At 40.0% G+C, this 24922-nt stretch overlaps 1 protein-coding gene across 1 annotated transcript; it reads right to left on the bottom strand.

Annotated features, from left to right (window-relative positions):
• Positions 1–111: 111 nt before the first annotated feature.
• On the bottom strand, positions 112–23838 carry LOC146506721 (guanine nucleotide-binding protein G(q) subunit alpha). The gene is made up of 7 exons (XM_085179442.1): positions 22746–23838; positions 11103–11287; positions 7375–7529; positions 7119–7247; positions 6339–6468; positions 5395–5548; positions 112–3903 (listed from the first exon to the last, which is right to left on the bottom strand). The coding sequence occupies exons 1-7, from the start codon at positions 22879–22881 to the stop codon at positions 3713–3715; spliced, it is 1080 nt and encodes a 359-aa protein (XP_085035568.1). The 5' UTR covers positions 22882–23838; the 3' UTR covers positions 112–3712.
• Between the last annotated feature and the right edge of the window lie 1084 nt (positions 23839–24922).

Below are 24922 nucleotides of genomic sequence, written 5' to 3'. Positions count from 1 at the left end.
AACGTTAACGTGAGATCTCGGATCAGCTGAAATCTCAGCTGATCCGAGATCCTTTTTTAAGGCTCACATAAGCGTGCAGTTGCTGTTCTGTATGCTGAAAGCAAAATGTGGTTTATTTTTATTTATTTTAGTTTATTTTTGAAGCAAGGATTGTCCCTTTAAGTAGCAGGGTTTGTGTGAACAGCCACCTTTTGACAGGAGGGAAACAAAATCAGATATCACTGCAAATCTATAATTGAAGATCATTAGCACTGATGAAGCTGAAATCTTAGTTCAGCTTCAAAACATTCATCCCTGGCAACATCTGACACAAACTGGCCCCAAATATCAGTCCTGTTAGGCCTGGCTGTTGATAAGTAGTTACTGTAAGATCTTCACTGAATTCAAGTACACCGAGGACTGGACTGAAAATTAACTTGTCACCTGCCAAACTCAACCATCCATGTATGGAATTTCACCAGCCAGCTGAAATACCTGAAAACAACAGGACCTCCAAACGAGGGCTGGTAACTTGCCAGAGTGGCTGGCACACGCCAAAACACAGCCAAATGTGAAAGAAAAAAAAAAAAAAGACAACACCCAGCAGGTGGCCGCCGGTGGGTTGAGTCCAGATTGTGACACCTTTTCAAGCACATTCTACACATCCTGATGCGTAGGAGCAAATGCTGCTTTAATCTGGCAGCTCGGTGCTTTAAGACGCACCCTGCTGTGGGTTTTAAGACAAGAATCTGATGTGACAACATCATGAAATCAACAGAAAGCGTGTTCTGATTACAACTCAGTCACAATGTGCTTAAAATATCATGTATTTATGTGACATTAGCTACATGAGAGCTACACTTCAAAGCTGTTTCTTTTCAGCACAGAGTGACGGTGGAAAAGACCACCGAGCCAAAAAAAACCCCCCCGAACAATCCTCCAGCTGCACAACGGGACAATATCGGCTGCACTAGCTTCACTTCTCGAAAAAACACAGGTGCCTCGCATGGGACGTCAGAGGCACAGCTTATTCAGTAAGGCAATATGTACACATGAACTGTATTTTTCTCTTATGCTGTCGTTTCATAAATAAAGTCTAAAATAATACTGTACATTCTGGTGAAACTGTGGCAATCAAAGGTGGAAATGAAGTAAAAAAAATAATAATACAAGTAAAAATGAAACAAAGCACCTTGCTAATCAGGCCAATTGGTTAAGTCATTTCTTGCACTTTTGTGTACACGGACTCAATACTGAGTTTTTAACAGTATCTGGGAGAATAGGGGAAAAACAACAACAACATGTTGGCATTCCCATCGATTAACATAAACAAAAAGATAATTACAACTTCGTAACACAGTTTTTTTTTTCTTATCAAAAATCAGACACGAAGCGACAGCCTGCCTGCACCTCCCGCTCCTGCACTACAAAACAGTTTGGCTACAAATGGAGGCAGGTTGGTTTTGGTGGTGGTGGAAGTGGAAGTGGAGATGAGAAGTGTGCAGGAAGTGCAAGGCTTGTTAATCAATACTGGTTGAAAAGCGGTGAAAAGAAACGAAACGTAAACGACATGGGTGAGAGAAGACGTCATTACACATATGTGACGAGCGCTCTGTTCCTGAAGCCAGTTAAGAACTAAACTATTACAATTAGCCCTGTAGATTAGATTCAGTTTGTAGTTGGGGATTTTTGTGTGTTTTTTCCCATATAAAAATCAATTTAACAAAACGGCTAGTACTGGCACACCAATTGATCTGTTCTCGGATAATAATATTCCTCTTTTTGCAGTTCTGAAGCCGAACGATGTTTCGTCACTGAGAAATCAAACTGCCATAACACAAAATTTACATTCTCCTCTTACAAAAAAAACCTAAAAAAAACCCAAACAATCAAAACAAACATGTAAATAACTTTTTTTTCCTTCCAAAAACGAATTAGCCATTAGACATACAATACAATTACATAGATACATATTTTCAATACCGCACATTCAATCTGCCAAAAAACAAACAAACAAAACAAATAAAAACAACAGAAAAGTAATGATTAAAAAGCCAACAAAGATGCTGCAATATATATATATAGAGAGAGATGTATGTACAATGATTATAGCATTCATAATTGCACTATGCCTCAATAAATGTTAATTACAGGCTTATGATCTAGGGAAGTGTTACAAAAGAAATAAAAAAATATTCAAAGTAAGTCGGGGAATGAAGGATTGCAGATCAGAAATGCCAATTAGAAACAAGAAGGGCTCACTTTGGTACAACTGAACGTCGACACTACCTTTCACACAGGAACTAGCCAGATTTACTCTCCACTGCTATTCAACTACAACAGTCAAGACAGCCAGGCTGTGATTGGACAATTACAAAGATACAGCTAAAAGGCGACTCGATAAGTCTGCAGGCTGGCGCGGGCTTGGAGGGAGGGGCCTGCAGCCCACGGCGCAAGGTTGTGATTGGATAATTTTAGGCAGTTCAACTGGTGTAATGGGTGTAGCTGCCCCGTCTTTCAGAGCCCACGAGCTCACTGTAGCTCAGGTCAGTCGATGCTGGGTCGGTGTGTCGGGGGTGGGGAAGAATACCGCAGACTGTGTTGAACACTTCAAAAAAATATGAAATAAAATGTATTTTAAAAAGAAAAGAAAACCTCCAGGGTCGATACGTCGGGTCGGTAGAGTCAGTGAGTGTTTGTTAGCCCTGCTCTTTCCTGTCTGCAACACTTTTCATTTCAGTGAACAGCTGTGGAGTCTGGGCCTCTGTCCCTCTCACTCATTCACTCTTTTTTTTGGCATTTGGCAATAAATATACATGTTACCATAATAAAAAGCGTTAATGTGGCACAGTTGAACATAATCATTTAAACATATCGTCTGATAAATTATTACCTCCTCGGCTCCCTTCAGTTTGTGTAAAGTGACCGCTGCCATGGTTCATCTTTACATCACAAAGCAGAAGTCCCTGTGTGCTTCCCCACTTTGTTGCTCAAACCTTTTTTTCCTTCTTTTTTTTTTAATTTTCAAAGTCTTTTTCACTCACATTTCTGAACTGAACGGTTCTATTGACAGCTGAAAACCATGACACGACCGTCACTTGACACACGACTTGGGTTGTTCCCTCCAAACACATGCTCGACTCACTGAATGGCACCAAAAGCCAATGCAAAGTAAGATTAATAAAGATCTAAGCCACTCGCATATATCAAATGAATTTTAAATCATTTTAAAAGAGATCACAAATTCTGCCTACTCATCAAAAGACTTGCCAATCAGTCTATCAGATTAAAAAAAATAAATTAAAAACTGAAGCCATCTAACTCATCACTCCCTGCTGGGCAAACAGGTAAACGCCCGTGATGAAGCTTCAGAATGAAACGACAGGTAAGGAAGAAGGCTAAAAAAAGGAATTCAAACTTTTTTTTCTTCTTCTTTTTTTATAAAAAGAAAGGAGGGACAGAAACACACTTCTCATTTGAGCACCTTCCACCCAACCCTCATGAATATCCTGTCCCCGCTTTTTCATCACTTCTTAAATAGCAAGATAACATTTACTTTGCTCACCCCTCGAGGAGTCAAGAGATCAGCAGACAGCAAATAAATTAGTATTATGCAACCATTAGATTTTTTTTTTTTTAATGTGTGTGTGTATATATGATCTATCTTTTCACAGATTGCGTCAGTCAGTGTGTGCTGAGGGCCCGCAGTCGGAACACCCTGCTCTGCCCTGCTCTACACCAGGTTGTACTCCTTTAGGTTGAGCTGCAGGATGGTGTCTTTGACGGCTGCAAAGACGAAACGGATGTTCTCTGTGTCAGTGGCACAGGTGAAGTGAGAGTAGATGATCTTGTCGCTGTCTGGATTCAGGTCCACAAACATCTTGAGGATAAACTCTCGCCCTGCTTGGGCATCCCTCTGCGGACCTGCATGGGGGAATATCGTGGATCAGTATATATGCACAGCTATAAATTACTACGGCTTGTTTATCATTCATAATATCAGTGTGGAGATCCTCCATGTTTTTTTTTTCATGGTTTTTCCCTGCCATACTTGTCGGATCAATCCAATTTATGCACCACCACTGTATCTCAGGTCTGCCAGCCCAAGATTTTTATTTGCCCTAGAGCTCAAGCTAAAAACATTGTGAAGCTTCAGGTAGTACTTAGAAAACTTTACTCACTGCAGTATAGCGACGTGCCCTCAAATCTCTACCTGTGCACATTTCACATTATATGTTAATTGGTACACTTTGTTTTTTTAAAGCTCAACATGTATGTGAGTGATGCTGAGTCAATGGCAGGAGCGCAAATTACTGATCTTATAAGTACGTTTCTGGTGCAAAAAACTACAAAGGCCAAAATTCAAAGCAAATACTGTTACATTTTCCCAGAAGAAATGTTTGCACAAAATGCTTCACTTATAGTCAACACCTCTCTTCTGTGGCTTAATTATTTGGCTCACCCAAAACTAACAGATATACATAAGAAAGAGAATATCATGGGGCAACCAGTTAAGCTTCAGTCTAACATTATTTTATTTTCTTTCTAAAGCTGTACACTTTAAAATACCAAAGCTATGAGCTTTGAATGCTGTAACACTTTCTTTATGTACTTTTATCATGTCCCCACAACAGTAAAATACAGATACAATTAGTCCATGGTGCACAGTGTGGTAGCGTAGTACACTGTTTGCTGTAATGCTGTCAAATTATGTATGACTAATGTAAACAAACTGTCACGCTGAAGACATTTTTCCATCAACTCTCTGCACTGCTTGAATTCTTATATTTGATCCAAGACGTTGTAATCTGTTAAAAATCCCCATTTACAAAGCTAGCTGGTATAGGTAGCTGTTATACCGAAAACCTTGTGATTGCTTTGCAGGTTTCCACGGCCGTCCGTAGTTTCCATAGAAGACGCCGACTTATCTGCAAAAGCTTGGCATTTACTTGCTGAGTGATACTGAAACTATGAGCACAGCTCAGACAGGAAATCAAGACTGTTTGCCTTCAAAGTAAAAGTCTGAAAGCAAGTTGGTTGCAGTGATGAGGCAACCAAGTTTTCCAAGTTTTACGACCGCTCTGCAAGTGTTTCTACATCTACGGGCAGCTACGAACATCTGTTATTAACCGACGCAATCAACAGGGCCCCTTGGTGATTTATTTCACCTAGCTACCTCCGCCACTTCTCACTATCCAGTCGGGGACTTCACATCTTTCCATCCTGACTGGAAGTTGCTGCGTGACTGAAGCCTAACAAAAATAATGGCACAGCAGGTGATCTGTGAACATGTTTAAGAGTTAAACAAAACATGACGTCTTTACTCAAAAACACCTCGACAGTCTTGATTTTGGGGCTTCACATAAGCTCTGACAGTGTTTTGGTACGAGCACTCTTAAATCATTCAACACTCACCATCATACTCTGGGAAGTAGTCAACCAGATGAGAGTACATAATCTTCTCCTCCAACAGGTCCTTCTTGTTGAGGAACAGAATGACTGAGGAGTTTTGGAACCAGGGGTATGTGATTATTGTCCTAAACAGAGCTTTACTCTCCTCCATCCGGTTCTACACAGAGTATATGTGAAGGGGAGGGGGCAGAAGGACAGAAATAAAGAAAGAAAACAGAGAGATAGTTAGTCTCTTAATTAAAAACCAGTCCTTCAACCTGATTAAGTGCAGATTTTAATAACCGTTTCACGGCACCAGAGGGAGAGCAGTAAAGATGAGAGAGTAGGGCAATCATGTTTTTAATTTCTCCCTCGCGCTTGATTTCAAGCAACCCTTCTCATAGCAAGTCTTACACCTCTCAGTGCTGCTGTTTATCAAAAGCACAAAGCAGAATGCCTTATTTTATATTATATAATATAAACTATCTAATGCTATTGGATTATAAAGGTCGTGAAGCTGGTCAGTCTTTTACTTTCACAATATGCAGGCTTGAAAAAAACAAAAACAAAAAAGGAGGAAAACAGATGGGCGCGAGAAAAAAACCAAAACCGCAAAAGACAACACACATATGAACGCACACCTGCTCATTAATACACTTAAAAAAACCCTGACACATCGATTCCTCTTAAGAAAGAGACATGGCCTTAGGCGGCATTCAAAACAGCTGGCTGATCATTTACAAGGGAAAAAGAGCTGGAGCACCACCGAGCAGTCCGAGAACCTGATTTCCATTGTTTTAAATAGGGAATGCTTTTATCTTTACAAACAACTAATCTCCTATGTCACATGAAATAAGGATTTTCAAATGGGAATTTATAAGAGCATCCTTTAAACCATTTAATCTCTCGGTAGTTTGGTAAAATTTCTCTTGGTCTTTCTAAAAAAATAAAATAAAAGGACAAATCACCTCATTATCCGACTCCACCAAAACTTGGTCGTACTCGCTGAGGGCTACCAGGAACATGATTGACGTGACGTTCTCAAAGCAGTGGATCCACTTCCTCCTCTCTGACCTCTGACCTCCGACATCCACCATCCTGCCATGGCAGGAGAGAGAACAACGTCACTGTAAGCACAGGAAGTGTCTGTGTGGTTGTCCTTTTGATTTAATCCCCTTGATGTGGATTGTTTAATAAAGGGAAGGCCCAAGACAAATCAAATGTGATGATGCTATTGACCACTTCTGAATCAGATACTCAGTGGATTTCAATCAGATTATTAACATAAAATAATCAGGAAAACATCTGATAAACTTTAAAGGCGAACCTGCGAGTCCATTACGTATCAAGTATAGTTTAATACCTGCATTAACAAAGCACAATATTCTTTTTAAATATTTTATAAGCTTATCAAACTCCTTGCATATAAAATATTAATCCCCAGTCTTACTTGTAAGTATAACCATCAGATGATGTGCACCTCTTTCTAAAGGCAGTAGAGTCCACAGGTTACTTGAGAGTCTTCAAACTCTCACAGAGTGAGTGCACTCATGTATTCTCACTGCATTGACAGCCTATCTCGAAAACACTTTGTTTACTTTCATTTCCTTTTCCTGAGGTCAGCTGATAGAATATCTTAATAACTTGATGGAGCTAACAAAGTCATACAACACCATTTCAGTGAACTTTTGTTATACATAATGACACAGCACTGCATTTTCACTTTTTAAATAACAAGCCGATCTCACCTGAATATGACACTCTGCAGGTCAAATGGGTATTCAATAATGCCTGTGGTTGGAACTCGAACCCTCAACACATCCTGCTGGGTGGGAAGGTAGACTGGCTCAGCGATCCGATCCAGTGCGTTCAGGTAACTGAGGAGGCAGACAGTAAAAACAATCCAGCACCTCACAGACACTAGAAATCTCTTTCCTGAGATCTTTTAGAAATCTGTTGAACAGTTTGACGCCTGTTTCCTAAACGGCTGTCGGCTGTACTCACTATTTAGTAGAGTCCGAGAGCTGGTATTCCCGCCTTCGATCGTAACACTCCTGGATGCCCGGGTCGTTCCATAAGCTCTTGATTGCATCGACGTAGGGATTCTCAAGCTTGTTGATCTTCTCTACATCTACCTCTCTCACTATGTTGGCGTGAGCCTGGTGGAAAACAGAAACCTAACTTATCAAAACTTTATCAAGCATTCAGTATCTCTCACACACACCACACACCACACACACAAATTAATCACTGCACAGGTTACACAGTCCTAATTATCACTGGTGTATTTTCTGCTCTCACTCACTTATTCTATATGCAGAAATTTCTTAGCACCCCAGGGCTCAGCATGGACCTAATATCTGAAGCACAAATCCCACTGGGCCTATTAAGGGGAAAGTTTTGTCGGCCCAGATTCCCACTAAAACTCTGCTGTGTCCCATGGCAAGAGATCAACACGTGACTGAATGTTGAAGTGTTGAGCAACAGTGCAGCACAGCTACTCCTGATGATTAGGACGGATACATAATGTTTGCATTGTGTATGTCATGCATGGGTGCTTCCATGAGTGTGAGTTGGGGAGGCATTGACTTTTCAGATTCAATCATAAGTGAAATACAGAAACAAAAAACTTAAAAACTATTCAGATTTTAAGATGAACAGACCTTCTGCCTCCATCAACGTGAGTTAGGACTTGATGCACATTGAAGGTTGCCAGATCCCACCCAAGATGGTGATACAATGTGCTAATAAATGTTTGTAATAGAAGATATTAAATATGTTTAATTTTACTGTGTGGTAAATGTAAATATCAGTGCCTCACGTTTCCTTTTTTACTTTACTAACTGTAAACAGGGTAAAAATAACAGAACAAACCACTCTTAGGTACATGGGAGGGATCCATCTTTCTAAATTTAAATTGTATTGTTTTTCCATATGTAATATGGACAAAAACCTCCTTAAAAGAAGTGGGGTTAGACGTCCTTTAAACAAGGGAGCTCAATTAAAGCAGTAGTGCCTTAAAACTGCATTTTTCTCGATGGCCACAAGGGGGCGAGGCGTGTGATTGCAAATACTTTTCTGGTCTCATAAAGAACAGCTCTCGACTCGAACTCTGTAAGCACTTTTCCTGTTTACAATCATTTATTTCAGGTCATATTAAATCAAAATATTTGTCCATTTTGTAAATTTTGGTCATATTGTGTTTTGGAAATAAGGATTTTCTGGGATACACTCACTGGCTAACAACTCATGACTGACAATCAGTCAGTTTCAGACTCACTCCTTAAAATTCAGTTTCTAAACCAAATGGAGACTACAAAAGAAGGTCATCCAGAGGCTTCAAAATGGGACATATGTTCATCAATTATATTGTCTACAGTGGCTTTAGCCCCACCAGTGATGTAAAGAATAGATTTACTTTTAACTTTGCAGTTGTCATATTTATTTGGATAAAACCATTCAACAAGTTCCTAAATCTAATATGGCTGAGTAAATCTTTTGTGATGACACAGATATGAGTCAGTGCATTGCATTCTAACTGAAGTTAGACTGAATTTATGATTGTGAAAGAAAAAAAAAAAGTGTGTGCAGTAGCAGACACACAAGAATGCCTGTCAATAAACTGCACGTGATACTCGTGAAGATAATGGTAAACAGTACTTTGACACAACCAGAAAATAGTGTCCTTGCTTACAGAGATTGTGTGATTGACTGTAGAACTGGCAGATTGAAAACATAAATAAAGCCACAGAACAAGTCCTTTTACCAGCAGATTAACCACTCGTGCTGAACCTTTACAAATCAGTGACTGTCTACATGCAGACACAGCATGACCTTTTTCTTAACCTGCCACTACAAGCCTTGAAGTCCAGCACAAACACAGTTTCTGTTTTTAGTGTGGATCACCTAGTCGGAGACAGAGTTACAGTACATGACTGAGACGTGCATACATCGGACATGTGAAGACTGGGGTCTGAAGATTGAGGCCTATTTAAATGGGTGGGCCTGAAAGACTGTGAGAGTGACATTTACTATAAAAGCCCAGAAAGACACTAAACACAACGGATGGGTTTCATTTTCACTTCCCTTGTGATGTCAGTCAATTCTTTTGTCAAGGATAAAATACTTCCCATTTTACCCGTATGTATATGAGAGTAGAGGGATGTTGAGTACAAATTATGACAGGTTACACGGTTCCATTGTGCACATAGCTCTGATTTCATTAGACAGTCAGTTCTACCCTTTAGTACAGGTCCTAAAAGACTTTTACATCAACCTCAAATTGACTGTTACTATAAATTAGATGGCAGATGTGCAGTGTGCAAGACATGGCAGTAAACTGGAATGAGAACTGTACAATGAACCAAAAGCTTGGGAAGAAATTTTGAAGCAGAAACCCACCTGCATTTTGTTTCATAAAAATAGATCATAAAAGCATTATATTTATTCAGCATATTCTGAATTGTAGTGTTTAAAGTGGGCAAAATAATGGTGAAAATGCATAACTGATATACCACAATCAGTTTCATTCCTCATGAAAATGCACACACGAGACGGGAAGCGAAAACAGCCGTGCACCACATCTGCATAAACATGCACGGCTGCGATGTCATTTTAAATCTCGCAGGTTGCACTGATTGTCATATAATGCGCGCTTGGTCGACAGCAGTGGCTGGGCTCCTCGTTTGTTACAGTCTGCATGCCTGGGGAAAAGATGTGTTGTTTTGCACTACGAATTTAATGTCTGTAGAATAGCGTTGTTATTCAAACTTTCGAAGATTTCCGTGCTATTTGAAAACCGCCAACATAATTGAACAACACGTAGTGGAACCCTCTTACCTGGGTGAACACATCTCACTTTAAAATACAAATAAATGATGGAACTGTGCAATCAGTCAAAAGTTCTAAGCTGTCCAGATCAGTATTAATTATGCAACGCTTAAAGCGGTTCCCAAAAAGAATGCATTGGAACAACTTTGCACCCCTCTAATGGAAAGAATGGGATCCAGTGGGCTACTTGCACATGTATTTTAGGGAAATGACAACGCTGATAAAATGGGACAGACCAAAAATGCTGTCACATTAAAATGCACATTTGGTTTTGTGCATTATGAATAAAACACCTGAGATTATCATTGACATAACAAACACAACATCTCTAAAAAAGGCTTTCATTAAACATCAGCCTGGACTGTAGTCTGACACAGAGAAAATGAAGACCACAGTAGCTGTGCCAAGGTGTGGACTCCTAAGCATCATTTCCTTTAATTTGTCACTTTCACATGGAAGAAACTTTGAGCAAAAACTCCCTGTACCAGTTCCCAAAGCTGTGAACACCAGGGTAACTCCTCTACAACAAAGAGGCTCTGCTGAAGTGTTAAGTACAGAGAGCAAGGTGAAATTTGAGCGAGTAGTGTGGGGTATAGTAGTAGTGTAGAAGCAGGGATGGTGTGCATATATGCATGCGTGGATTTCAAGGAAATACGCAAACACAAATACTCAAAAGGGCGTGATGAGTACTTGAGTGTTTTAAGGACACAGGAAGTCTATAAAAGGACAGGAAATGATTATGGATGGCTGTTACAAATAAGATAGACGGCCCTCTAAAAATACTAAAGCACAGTGTAACACATCGTAGAGTCTCTCTCTCTCTCTTTCTCTAATTATTTGACACCATCAACTGCCATTTAAGTTGGAGAACGTGAAAAGCTGGAGTGAAAGAATCCATTTACCTTGTTGTGCTCATACTTGTAGGGGATCTTGAGCGTCTCCATGGCTCGGATCATGGCCTGCATGGACGTGAAGATGTTCTGATAGACCAGCTTGGTGAAGCCCCTTTTGTCCTCGTCAGAGTAACCGGCTCCGTGGATAATCCTCATCTGTTTGATAAATGTGCTCTTCCCACTTTCCCCAGTGCCTGAGAAAGTACAAAGGGAAAGGGAACACAGAGTTTATTTATACAGTAGGTTTGTGCAAAGTGTCATTTAACCAGACGACGCGTATCGTCTCCTGTGTCGGCAGTCATGCTTCTTAAATGGACATTCAGACTATTTTCACTGTTAAAAATTAATCCACTACTGTTAACTAGAGAAAATGCATTAAAACCTTGCAGGGGAGACTTCTTGCACAGCCAGTGGTCTAAATACAGAACATAGATTGTACAATGTCCTTACCATGAGATTGTCATAGCTGTATGGATATAAAATTAATTTGATTGCACTGCATTTGCCCCATTTAAAGGGGCAAATCTGAAATCCAAGTGCAGATTATAATTAGCTGCTATAAACCAAAGCAAAAAAAAGGGACCCTGCAAGATCCTTACTTGGCTGTCAGAGCATTTCAAGAGAAGAAAAGAAAGAAAATCCATATAGACTTCTGCAGTGTAGCGTTTGTTTTCATTGAAAATGACAAAAACAAACTTGTGATGTTGGCATTAAATTAGTTTTTTAAACTACACTCTTCCATTCACATTCCATAATTACTTGTACCCCACAGCAATCCACCCACAGTAAAAAATAAAAACTTTTTAAAAAATGCCGAAGCGCCGCTGTCTAACAGCCTTTTTTACTCAAGCTGCATTATTATATTTCACATCACGGAGGAGGATTGAACAAGCAAACAGGCAGGATTACTTTATAAAGTTGTAACAGAGACAGCCTGACATGGAGCAACACAAACTGCTGGTTGAAGACAATATCCATACTCGTGTTGCATATCAAGGAGTCCTCAGTCCTCAAACTTGCAGACAGTGCTGGAGGAATCAAGTCGGATACTGTCTGAAATTACCTCTTTCCCAGTATAGCAGACAGTAAGAGATAACCTGCTTCCTTTGCTCTACTTTGATATGGACACAATCAGATGGTAAAACCTTTTTACTATGTAGTTTATAAACTGCTTAATAATCAAGCCAAATGTCCATGTTCAGTATCCACCCATGATTTTCTTATGGGTACAAAGCTATTAGCAACCCCTTTTACACTACCCAGTAATTGGGTCCATTGTTAATGATGAAAAGCTGATTAAAGTAACTATGGTGAATGAAAGGGATTCTTGCAGAATTACAAACATAAATATGTGTATAGGGATATTTCCTATCCTAAGATGAATCGTGGCTTTTTGCAACAACATCCTGTCTTGGAATAAACATTTATACACACAGATGAACAGTACATGCACACGGACATACACATATGAACGCATCCACTCATGCACTCACACATATGATATTATGTGCTATATTATGTGTTACTCTTCCTCCCAGCCCATTTGCTTAGTCTGGTGACAGACCAAGAACAACATCTCTGTCCTCTCAGCGGTGACAGGAACTATTTGGGTGTAAAGAACTGGGGGTGTGATTTCCCTTTCGTTCATTGAGAATCTTAGCAGACCAGTGGAACAGTCTTAACTAGTACCTCTTGGATTACTTCAAGAGAAAGAAGTGCACATGTATGTTTTGCATGTGTGCTGCAGTGCATATTAACTGAGCATCTCTCTTATAGAAGTCTGAATATGCTGCACTTCTTTGTAACAAAAGTGAAGCCAAAGCAGGCTTTCTAGTGTAGTCCAATAGAAGCTTGCAGGCAGGTAGCAATCATTCTCCAAATTAATAAATGTAGCTTTGAGGAAAGGTATTAGAATACATTGTTTTTCTATGCATATTCAACTTAATTTGATGAATACCACAATGCATATGGTTTCTTTTCCACTAAACAAAGCAAAGAAAACCACATCTGTCCATTTATACATTTTCTCAACTGCTTATCCAGGTCAGGGTCACAACTGGGGGCTGAAGCCCATCAAAGCTGTAATTGGGTGAAAGGCAAAACTCATACAAGCCTGTGCTTTATGATTTAGACTTGGATTTGTATTTGCTGTCCAAACAGCATAGTGTTATTTACCTTGTTGTTCCAGTTAATGAGTGGGAGCTAACAATTACAATAACCTAAATAATGGGTAGTAATTCTTTAACTAATTTTAAGAAATAATACATTCAAAACATTTTTTCCTAACACCAGTGAAGTGGGTGACAGAATTAGCACCTCAGAGTCTGAGGTGGTAGAGTGGTTGCTCTGGGTGAGGATCCCAATCATCAGGCTTGGTCTAGTATACACTCTCAGTACCTCCTTGGTAAGATGCTTTGGGTGGAGACCCTGCCCGGCCTGCCTGCATGGGAAAGCCCCCAAAGAAAGTGGTGGAGAGTAGTGAGGTCTTGGCAGCTTTGCCTAGCACACCTAGCTGGATCCATATGAGTGGTAGCAAAATGGATGGATGCCGATGACATCATCCTGGTTGTCACAGAAAAAAAGTGAGGTACTCTCCTACAAGAATACTATATTTTTATACAAATTATTTCATAAATTTGTACACAATTACTCGAAAAGAAATCATAATCGCTTGACCGCATCTCTGTCTTAATGGATCTTTTCCATTATACCAATGAGTATAACAGGCACTGAAAAAGATAGGGAGACAGCAAATATGCTCTGTATGATTGTCTTCTGGCCATTAGTGGCTGCTGAGTCAAGTTTCCAATCGATGAAGCAACCCCAGATTAACCCAAGTGTGTAATGGTGTCTATGGATCAGCATTACATCTGCCATGTCGCAGGTTCTATGAAAGTTGTCTGACTCAGAAGCAAAAGCACAATAAGACCAAAGGGAAAAAAAACAAGCTGCTCAGTCTTCCTTTCCCTTTAATTATTAAATACTCTGGACATTTAAAACCTGACTTGAAGATACTCAGGACTCACACTTAAGATGTGCTTATTATTTGGTTTAAGTGTATCAAAAGGATAATTAAAAGTTCTCCTGTTCACTGGCCAAATGACGTCTTGAACTTTGTGCTTTCAAGACTCGCCAAACTCCATTACTGTCTGCAGTGCGCAGACATTTTAAGAATGTACCTCATTTTAAACTGACTCGAAAGTCATTCACTTCCAAGTTCTTAGCAGCACCTTAAGTAGAGTTAAGACACGAAGGCTGAGTGCCAGTTTCACTTTTACAAATACTTTCGATTTGTTCCTCATCGGCATAGATTATTGGACCTTGATTTTCAGCCTTGCTACTAATGAGAGTTTAACAAAACTCAGACGCTCTTTGGTCCTAAATTTGAAAGCGAAAACTATTCAGCTGTTGTATAGTTACAAGAGTGACAGACTTGGATTTCAATCTTCTCCCTCTCAGTTACTTTGATAGGAGTTCTTACATTTAATTTATTTTACTAACCAAATAACAGAAGCTCCCTAATTTTAACAGCATCTTGTATTCAAAATATACATGAACACTAAATGCAAGAGAGTAAATACTTTCAGAAAACGATAAGTGATTATTTAGTTCCTTATGACTGACTAAGGTCAGTTATACATGTGCATAACTGACCACTGCTGTAAGTAGGACTACCACTGCAGTCCAGGGATTTCACTGTGTTTAACAATCTTAACTGGATGACAGGGAAGTACATAAAATAAACCTTACTTTATTAAGAGAATTTAAAACTCTTGAACAATAAACAGATATATTTATATTTTAACGGTTCTAAAGAAAATCACTCCTATAGGAGTCGGATCAATTTGGTGTTAATGGCAGGTACTGAAAAGAGCCAAAACACTCCATAGAAAGGTGAATTCAGTAGAACTACTGGGCTGTATCAAGGTGCCTTATTAAACCATATTCTCAATTTCTTCAGCACTTTTGCATTACGAATACTTTTAAGTCAAAAAGCGTATAAAAGATCTGGAGTTGGTTCCAAGTGCTTAACTTGCATTTGGTACCTAATTACTGTAATTCTCAATAAGAGGTTGACAATCCCGGTACATGCTTAAAATGAGTGAGTCCACTGACAAGCTCAGATACACCAAGAAACCCGAAAGACCACAGAAAACAAATAAAGTGCATGACTTAATTTTTTTCCTTGATTACAATACAACTTCTAACTAACTCAAGAACAATCAGTCTCACTGAAGTCTTTGTCTCACTGAATAGACTTTAATTATCAATAAATACTTGTGACCGAGTCAACAGACTCCTGATAGAAGCAACAGGATGAAATGTGAAGTGTGCAGGGCTATACTATCTCCTCTGATTCAATCAGATGGTGCAATACTGATCGGGCACAGTGCAAATGGAAAATAACCCAAAACATACTGCAAAAGCAACCCAAAAGTTTCTCAAGGCAAAGAAATGGGATATTCTTCAATGGCCAAGTCAGTCGCTTGTTCTCAAGTAGAAATGTTGCCCTTCAATCACATCCACGTTGACTTAAAAATAAATTTTGGAGGCAAAATTTTGAAAAATTGTCCAAAAGTGGACCCAACTATCATAAAATCTGGAAGCTAATCAATGACATTGAAATGAATAAAAATGACGTAAACACTGATTGATACGTTAATCAAAACATAAGACACCTTTAGGCATTCCTAACAATAACAACCATGTGCGCTATAAGTAGGGCTGGACTTTGTTCAGTCATAGCCATGACACAACATGGTAAATGGACTATTTCTTACAGAGAGCTTTTCTACTCTGAGCACTCAAAGCGCTTTACGCAAATTGCCTCATTCACCCAGTCACACCAGCACTGATGCAATGATTTTCAAAATTATTTGGTTGTTCAAAATGGAGATTCTAGAATATATCTTTTGTGTTTGTTGAGGTAAATCTATAACCCAAGTTGTAAAGGCATCTTGTGTTTTGAGTCCATCCCACTTGTCTACAAATTAATTTTCGGCATGCATGTGAAAGTGTGTGAAGGAGGACAAGCACCAAAAACTAGGTTCAATGGTCCCGTAAGGATTGGAGCTGGGTCGTGCCATTTTTGTAATTGAGCAATTTTAAATTAATTTAGCAAATGTAGACAAGCCCAATAATTAGTCATGTTTAACCCATTTCAGAGTCAACAGATGCTTCAGACCTCAATGATAAAACAAGAATTGTCTATTATTAGTAGTATCTATTATTAATCTACAAATTAAACTAAATTAAACTTAAACCAGCAATGTAACACAAAACAGGTTTTTGTTCCTGCCATAATTCAAGAGTTTATGTGACAATTAAGACAATTTCCTAAAATATCTAATAAGAGTACAAAGCTAAAAAAAAAGAAAAAAGATGACATGATACATCCAGCAGTTCAAAGGCCAACTGGCCATTATTTAAAAGCAATAATAGAACGGAAGAGTAGACTGTGATCATATTTCATACTGGATCAGACACTAAATGCGTGGCACTAATCTTGCCCCCTTCCATAAAACGATGCTAAAGTCTTTACTGCATATAGACTCACTTGCCTCTTGCTAGTACTGGGTTGGACCCCTTTTGCCTTCAGAACTGCCTTAATTCATCCTGACATAGAATGAACAAGGTGATGGAAACATTCCTCAGAGATTTTGGTCCTTATTGACCTGAGATTTGTCAGCTGCATATCCATGATCTCAATCTCCTTTTCCACCACATCCAAAAGGTGTTCTATTGGATTGGGATACAGAAACTGTTTGAATACAGTGAGTTCATTGTCATGTTCAATGCCAAGAAAATATCACCCAGACCATTACACTACCATTCTGATACAAGGCAGGATGGATCCATAGGTTCATGTTAAAGTCAAATTCTAACTGACAGCTGACTGTTGCAACAGAAAAACACTCCGACAAGGGCAATGTTTTTCCAATATTCTGTTAACCAGTTTTGGTGAGTCTATGTGAATCATAGGCTTTCCTGTTCTTTGCTGACAGGAGTGACACCTGGTGTGGTCTTCTGCTGTTGTAGACCATTCAACGATTGTCATCTGCACACCTTGGTTGTACCGAGAGGTTATTTAAGTTTCTGTTGTCTTCTTAACAGTTTGAAACAGTCTGGTCATTCTCCTCTGACCTCAACAAAACATTTTTAGCAATAGTCAAAACTAAATCCAGGTTTGACTATTGAGGTATACACAGCCAAGACCACTAACCACATGACATTAACTAGTAAGCCATATTGGCTGTATGACAATCGTGATGACTATATAGGCTAAAGTGAATAAGGTCCTAGTCACACAGGCTTAGAGACTGGTCCATGGCAACCAATAGTTATTAAGATAAAAAATGAGAACTCATCAGGTGGCTTAAAGTGGCTGCATGAGGTTGATAGCAATCACTGATTAAATGATTGTAAAAGGCCCACTCTTACAGGCCTAGAATCTAGAAATGGACAGTGACCCTCATTTTTTCATAGGACCCACCTTTTACATGACAGGGAGTACATGACAGATGGGTCATGTACTCCCCAACCAGTTGGCAAAAACATGATTACTTTGATTGGTAGCATACTGCTGCGGTTACCTGTAGTTTGCATAAAAAGGCAGACCTGTCTAAAAATACTCTCCAGCTACTCTCCAACCTTTAGAGAAACTGTGAAAAGTGCAACAGAAGCCATAAATGGAAACCATTTCAAAGTAAAAACTGTAGATTTTGAAAAATACCAGTTGCAGTGTAAAGACACATCTTTTACTCTGAGGGTGAACCTCCACCCTTTCCGGTTTGCATCACACTTATTTAAGTTTTAGTACTGCATGGCGAGTAATTGCCTGTAGTTTTTCACGTTTGTCTGCAAACTCTCAGTCATGTAAATCTGCTAGTAACCAAAGCAATCACTAGGAGGTTTTTGGAGCAGCACTTTCTTAGAAACCAGTTTCACTTACTGAGAGTCAGCTACCTCAATGAACCACTACCAACTAGTTGGAGAATACGCATTCTTTCCTGGCATCATACATTGTGGACAAATCTTGAGTGATGTGCACACGATGTCATGTGAGAAACTCCGATAAAATGCAGTGCTTCTAAAAAGAGGTGTAGTAAGTATGCACTTTTCTTAAACTATAGGCACTCAAACTCTAAAGCTTTTTGCCCCAACTACTTCAGGAAACGTTTTGGTCACGGGCATATCAGTTCAACAATGATAGTGTAGGAAATTCAAGTTTAAAATAAAGCACAATATCCAGTGTAGACTTTTTTTAATATTAAAAAAGGTCCCTGTACAACGGCAGAAGGAGCTCGATGTATAATACCAGCTAATAAACTGGACTCCATCCCGGTTGACTGCTGGACTTTGCCAATAACTCTAACTTTTAAAACTAACTGTAACTTTTATAGACATGCCTAATTTCTAGGCATAGTCAAATGATGGATAGTTTCTGCTTCAGTGGCTTCAAGATGAGATCTTGAGAAGCAGCAGGAATGAGAATTAGCATTTCCAAGTCCGATGCAATGGTTCTCAACCAGAAAAGAATGACAACTCTGAATCAGGGACAAATTGCTGGAAAGTGGATGAGTTTAAGTATCTCAGGATTTTGTTCACTAGTGAGGCGGGTTAGGGTTAGGGTTAGGGTTAGGCGAGAGTTGATTGGGGAAACTAAAATGCGGATTGGGGTCATGTCTGCAGCGATGTGGATGCCGTGACAGTCTGTAGTGGTGAAGAGAGAGCTGAGTTTGAAAGCAAAACTTCTGATTTATGTCTCTACCCTCTCCTACGGTCATGAGCTAAAGAATGAGACTGTAGATGAGATGGTAGCAGAAGAAACTAGGTTTCTCCAAAGAGTAGCTGGGCTCTCCTTAGATGAAGATGTGGAGCTCAGTCATTCAGAACAGGTTCAGTAGTAGAGCTGCTACTCCTCCACACCACAAGGAGCCAATTGAGGAGGTTCGGGCATCTGACTAAATTACCTCCTCGGCGCTTCCTAAGTATGGTGTTTCAGGCACGTACTACCGAGAGGTTTCAGAGCAGCTCAGCCTGGGGGACAAAGAGATTATATCTCTGTCCCCCAGGCTGAGCTGAAGGAAGTGGTTGGAGGGAGAGAGGGTCTGGATATGGATAGATAGATGTATGGATGAAATATTCAGGCACAATAGACTGTTTTGGGGTTTTTTGCTAAATTTACCTGGCTCTTCTTTTTTTTCAGCTTTATGAAGAATAATGTTTTGTTAACTAGAGAGTCTTTATTAGTCACTTATATGAGAGAATCCATCGGTTTCTCCAGTATTTGACCTATCATTAAACAACATCTATACTTGACAGTAGAGCTGGGCGATATATCGAGTTTTTTAAAAATATCGATATATTTTTTTAAAACATCTTATACGAGATATAAGATGTGACAATATCCTTTATATCGATATAGTCTATGTTACGTTATAACTATACTTGTGGAGCCGCAAGTTTGCCTCTCTTTCGTCCACTGTTGTCTTTACGCAACGTTACTCTGCCTCCCCCTCCTCCCCCATCGCTTCACCTGCAGCGACAAGATGGACACGGCAAATCTCCGTTAACGAGTTACTGCGCATCGCCCCGTGCGTGGGGCTGGACGCCGTCAACGTGTTAGCTAGCTAACCACGCTAACGAGCTAACCACGCTAACGCCATGCAGCCCAGAGGCGCTGCACAGCCTAAAATCCTTTCATTTTCTCAAAAGTTTACAGCGCGCCTTATGTATGAATTCTGGTTGTGCTTGATGGCCGCGAACCGATTTTATGTGGTACACGGCGCTCAGCAATCTGTCAAAAAATGTTTTAGTACGACTTTGGTAAGCTACGCTGCTGCACCGCTTGGTGGAATGTCAGAACATTACGGCTACCGAGGAGCCTCGCGGAGTGATACGTACTGTGCTTCAACGTAACATTACCCTACTGTGTATATATAAGGACCATAAATGGCACCTGTTAAGAGACGTGGTTACGAAGAGGATTTCAAACTCAATGCTGTCAGTCACACAGTAGAAGTTGGGAACAGAGCAGCTGTGAAATCTGTCTTTGTTACTATGCTCAGCGTCTTTTAGTTTACATTTTGACTGCACAATTGTGAGCTTTTTGTTACGCACAAAAACAACATTGTTTTCTTTTATTTATGGAGCATTATTATTTAATAATTTTTTGAGTAAATTTTATGTACATCTATGCTCTATGTTAATAAAAGTGCCTGTGTGACATCTTGGACACAGCTTTGACTAAGAACTCTCTTTTTGTTCTTACTTTATGGCTTTAAAAAAAATATCGAGATATATATCTTATATCGCCGTCCAGGTAAAAAATATCGAGATATGAATTTTGGGTCATATCGCCCAGCCCTACTTGACAGCTTTTAAGAGAAACATATCAAGCCCTCCTCCCACTGAATCAACTCATCTACACTGTTGCTGGTAATGTATTCTCAGTCATCCAATAAGGTTAAATGAGTGTTAATTTCAGAACATTCCCATTATCCAGTTAGCTCTTAATGGACATGAGATACTTGAGGAATGGATTAAAAACTTGCAATCTTCTCATTTGCTGTGTAGCCTGTGTTTCAACATACACAATCCCAGTAGACACAAAGCAATTAGTGGTTTTGAAAGATTATAAGTGATGTTTTAAAAGCCAAAATGATTTCTGAAAAGCCCACTGATGGTCATCCTGAAAACTAGTGAACTTGACTTGGAGAGTTTAGTGGTCAAATTCATTGGGGAAATTAAGCAATTAGCAAGCTTGAAAAACTGAATACCAGTATCCTGTCACTGTATAATAGTTCATAGAGCATCTGTGGTGACACAGTCATATAGAGCACACATCTTCACATATGCACATCTTCCTCTGTTTCACTTGACCACTTGTAATAGAAGTGGTATTTGTGTGCATTAACACACACACACACACACACACACACACACACACACACACACAAAAATAAATAAGTAGATAATCATTGTGAACTGAGAGCCCTGCATATGAGCTGATATACTGAATCAGGTCCAAAAATAAAATGGTTCATTTATCCAGTATTGCTTTAGATGCTCAAGCATATGCCTGCCTATTGTATTTATGAATGCCGCTACTTTCTACAAGGATTAATAAGGTCTATTGTCCTAGGTTAGCCTTGAGCATAACGCATTTCCTATTCATACTCTAATCGGCCTCTCCATGCTCAAACCTTAGATGTTTCTTACAACTCCGGAAAAAGCCACACAGCAGAAAAAAGTCTATACTACCGTCTAAAATCTGTGCTGCTGTTTCTTGTTTTCCTGTCTCTATATAATCATGCTCCATTTCACTTTATATCTTTTTAAAGTAAAGTAAATCCCTCTGAAATACAACAGCCTACCCTTTCACTTTGGGCTGACAAATTTTCACACATTACTGACTAAAGATTAAAGAAACAGCTGCCCTCAAACAGTACACACTTTGTTGTTTAAGGTCACTGACTGCTTATGATTTTGCACAATGAACTTGTGGTGTATTATGAGAGATTAAGGGGCAACAGCAGCACAGTTATTTAACAAGGGTGGTGGCAGTGAGCTCCTTCAAATCCATTTAAGAAGGATTCATGTCATTGTTTTGTTTTAACCAGCAGCCAAAGGTGTAAACTTCTCTCATTCAGTCCCTCTTAAGCATCACTTGGGAGGCAATGTTGCGATCTAAGGCCCTAAATGTACTTTAGACCATTGCCTTCTTGCATTTTCTAAGGAACTAAGTGAGGAGAGCAGCAGATCAGGAAGCGAGGTTTCTGGCACCACTCACCAGGACCACAGTCATCACATCTAATGGGCTTTTTGTTGAAAATCTAATTAAAACCGGGATGGTAAGTAGATGACTTGTTTTCCTCACATTTCTTCAGTATGACTAATGCTGCTTAACAGGATCTGCCCCCTTCTCCCCCATTTACAACCAAACACTGCAAAGACAGTTACCAATGTCATTATTTAGGTTTTTTTTTTTAAAGAATTTAAATAACAATTTAGAATTTTACTATTAAAACCATGATACATTACTTACTGTATTGCACCGAATACTGCTGTTAGTCTGGAAATTTAATATTCCACAATATAATATGCAGGAGCATACCATCACACATAGGTTTATACATATTATAGGACAGCAAGTGGCCAAGCTTTCACTCTACATCGATATCTGGGATATAATGATTGCCAGGGTTATGTGTTAAGCTGCAAAACTGTCTTGATTGTGTCCAATAAAGCGCAGACTTTGGCCCAGCCGCACTCTTATAAGCACACCGCCTGAATGGGCCCCTTAAGATCAGGCTGCACAGGTTGTTGTCAACCCTGTAAAGAGCATGGAGAAGTCAATGGAGAGCTAGCGCCCATTCGTTTCCTCGACACTAGCCAGTCACAGTTATTCAAATCAGGTGGTTTTTTTTATATAGTGGAAGCCATGCAGGCCTTACTGGGCAGCATCTCCTCCCTCTGCTGACCTGCCAATCTGTGCACTCGACTCATAACACCGAGATAGTTCTACCCCACCACCCAAACTTCACTCAGGTGGGGAAACCCCATTAACCCCCACTCCCTACAGCCGACAAAGGCATTTTTAGTGAGAGAGGAATGCGGGCTTGGCATTGCTCTCCCCGTCGAGCTTACCGAGAAGCAACAGTTTCAGCTCCCGGCGTGCGTCCCTCTTATCCCGGCGGAGCTGCCTTTCGATCTCGTCGTTGATCCGCCTGGCTTCTTTCGCCTCCTCGCTGAGGCAACACGCCATTATGGATTCCAGGGTCATTCTCTCTCCTTTTGTAAAACTCGCACTCCTTTCCCCTCTTAGTGATTCATCCAGATTTCAGGGGCAGAAGGAAAGAAAGGAAAAGAAAGAAAGAAGAAAAAAAAAAAAACAGGCCTGTGAATGCCAAATAACGTCCTCATACAGGCCTACTGGTGGTGAAATAACGCGTGGACGCCCTTATAATGAGTCCCAACAGCGCACAGATTGTGGTGGAAAGGAAAATTAGATATTTGAGAAATTATTGACCCCCCCACCCCCTCCCCCTGCTTCGCTTCGCTTTTCTGGGGCCTCCCGACAGCTTCAAAACAACAGTCCAAAGCGGTTTCGGTGGGATATCTGTGCAATCTTAATTGGTGTAATCTGCTTTCCCGTCTCAATATGATCAACAGATCCTTTTAAGACACATCCTCTGTACTGCTCAGTGTGATCTCGTTAAGCATTGTCATCCGAGCCGGGCCACCCTCTCTTCAAAGTCGTCAATGTTGATATTTTTCATTAAACGAAATCCCTCGCGTTCAGGTTACCGTCTGCGGATGAGGGTAACAAGAAAAACGCATGAATAAGGCTGTCCGTTTATTTTCCAATGGCTCGACTCCCGGGCGTGGTAAGGCAGAATATGGCGGACTTTCACTCCAATCCGCTAGGCTGGGATACAGTACAGTTATCTCTCTCGGTGCGCTCAAAAAGCCAAGAAAGCCGCACATAACACAGCATTTCTGCCCGAGCTCTTGATAGAGAGGCGAAAAAACATCCCAGTGCGCCTCAGAAGGGAGCTCAAGTCCACGGTTCACGAGCGGAACGCGAAGAAAGGAATAACAGCCGTGTTGTTGCTTTCCCCCCGGCCAATCTTCTCCTTTTCCTCAATTCTCTTCATGTATTTTTATTGCACAGGCCATCCACTCCTCCGCTGGCAGGGTGACGTCGGCCTCCCATCGACCAAGGGGAGTGTCACGTCAAACAAACGCCACACAAGTCATTTATACACCAACCTGTGGAATAGAAAATGCGTATGACGGGATATGTTGGGACTTCATATCTCTGTTTTACAGTTTCCATTTCAATCCTGTTTTTTTTTTTCTTTTTTTCTTGTGTGTGTGTGTTCTCTCACTGGGTGGGAGGAGGTCCTTATGGAGAGCCATAGGAAGTACAGTTTATGTTTTAGTGATTGCGTGATGAGCGCCTAGTGGAAGTTAACCTTGTACACTCTGATTGTGTTTAGTGGACATAATATAGTTACACAGTATACAATCAAACGGCACTGCAGTAAACTCTGAAGGTCATTTTGTGCTATTTTTGGCGAGGCACTGAGGCGTTAACTTAACTTAGCTGTTAGACTCTGCTCTTTATGAGCTTCTTTGACACGTCATTAAAATGCAGGTTTTTATTCACATATTTATACCTGTCTAAAACTAATGGTCCGTCACACTATCACTTTTACGCTTTAGAGCGATCTCCAGCTAACTTTCAAGTCAACTGGAGGGTTACATTTGTGTTTTGTTCAATATTGTCTTCTTGTGGTGTGGTGTAATTGTGGTACATTTCTGTTTTTTCCAAGCTTTGACTTACAGTCTATCAAAAACATATTGTATACATACTGTAGCATTTTCAAGTAGAATATACTCTACTTGAGGGCTGAAAATACTTAATACAAATTTCCTCATTTACACAAAACCTTTTTTTTTTTTCTTCCAAGTGCTTTCAATGTAACGTTCACACTCCAGTGAACACAACTTGTTCATGCCCATGGATACTTTGGCATGCAGCCTAGAACAGCCAAGAATCGAACCACCAATCTTCCAATTATTAGCTCTACCTCTTGACCTACAGCCATTATTATATCAATTCTAGGTCTAATCCCTTGCTAAGACCAATAGTGTCAATATTAGTCTAAAACTTCACTAAATTCAAAGGAAACCAGGCCTGTCTGCAGTATTTAATGGCTTGCATTTATATAGTGCTTTTTGAGACCCTCAAAGCGCTTTACAATTCCACTATTCATTCACTCTCACATTCACACACTGGTGGAGGCAAGCTACAGTTG

Source organism: Neolamprologus multifasciatus, chromosome 12 (genome assembly GCF_963576455.1).
Source record: "Neolamprologus multifasciatus chromosome 12, fNeoMul1.2, whole genome shotgun sequence".
Taxonomy (NCBI): Eukaryota; Metazoa; Chordata; class Actinopteri; order Cichliformes; family Cichlidae; genus Neolamprologus; species Neolamprologus multifasciatus.
The sequence above is the reverse complement of the archived record's forward strand: the minus strand, read 5'-3'. Positions and strand labels throughout refer to the sequence as shown.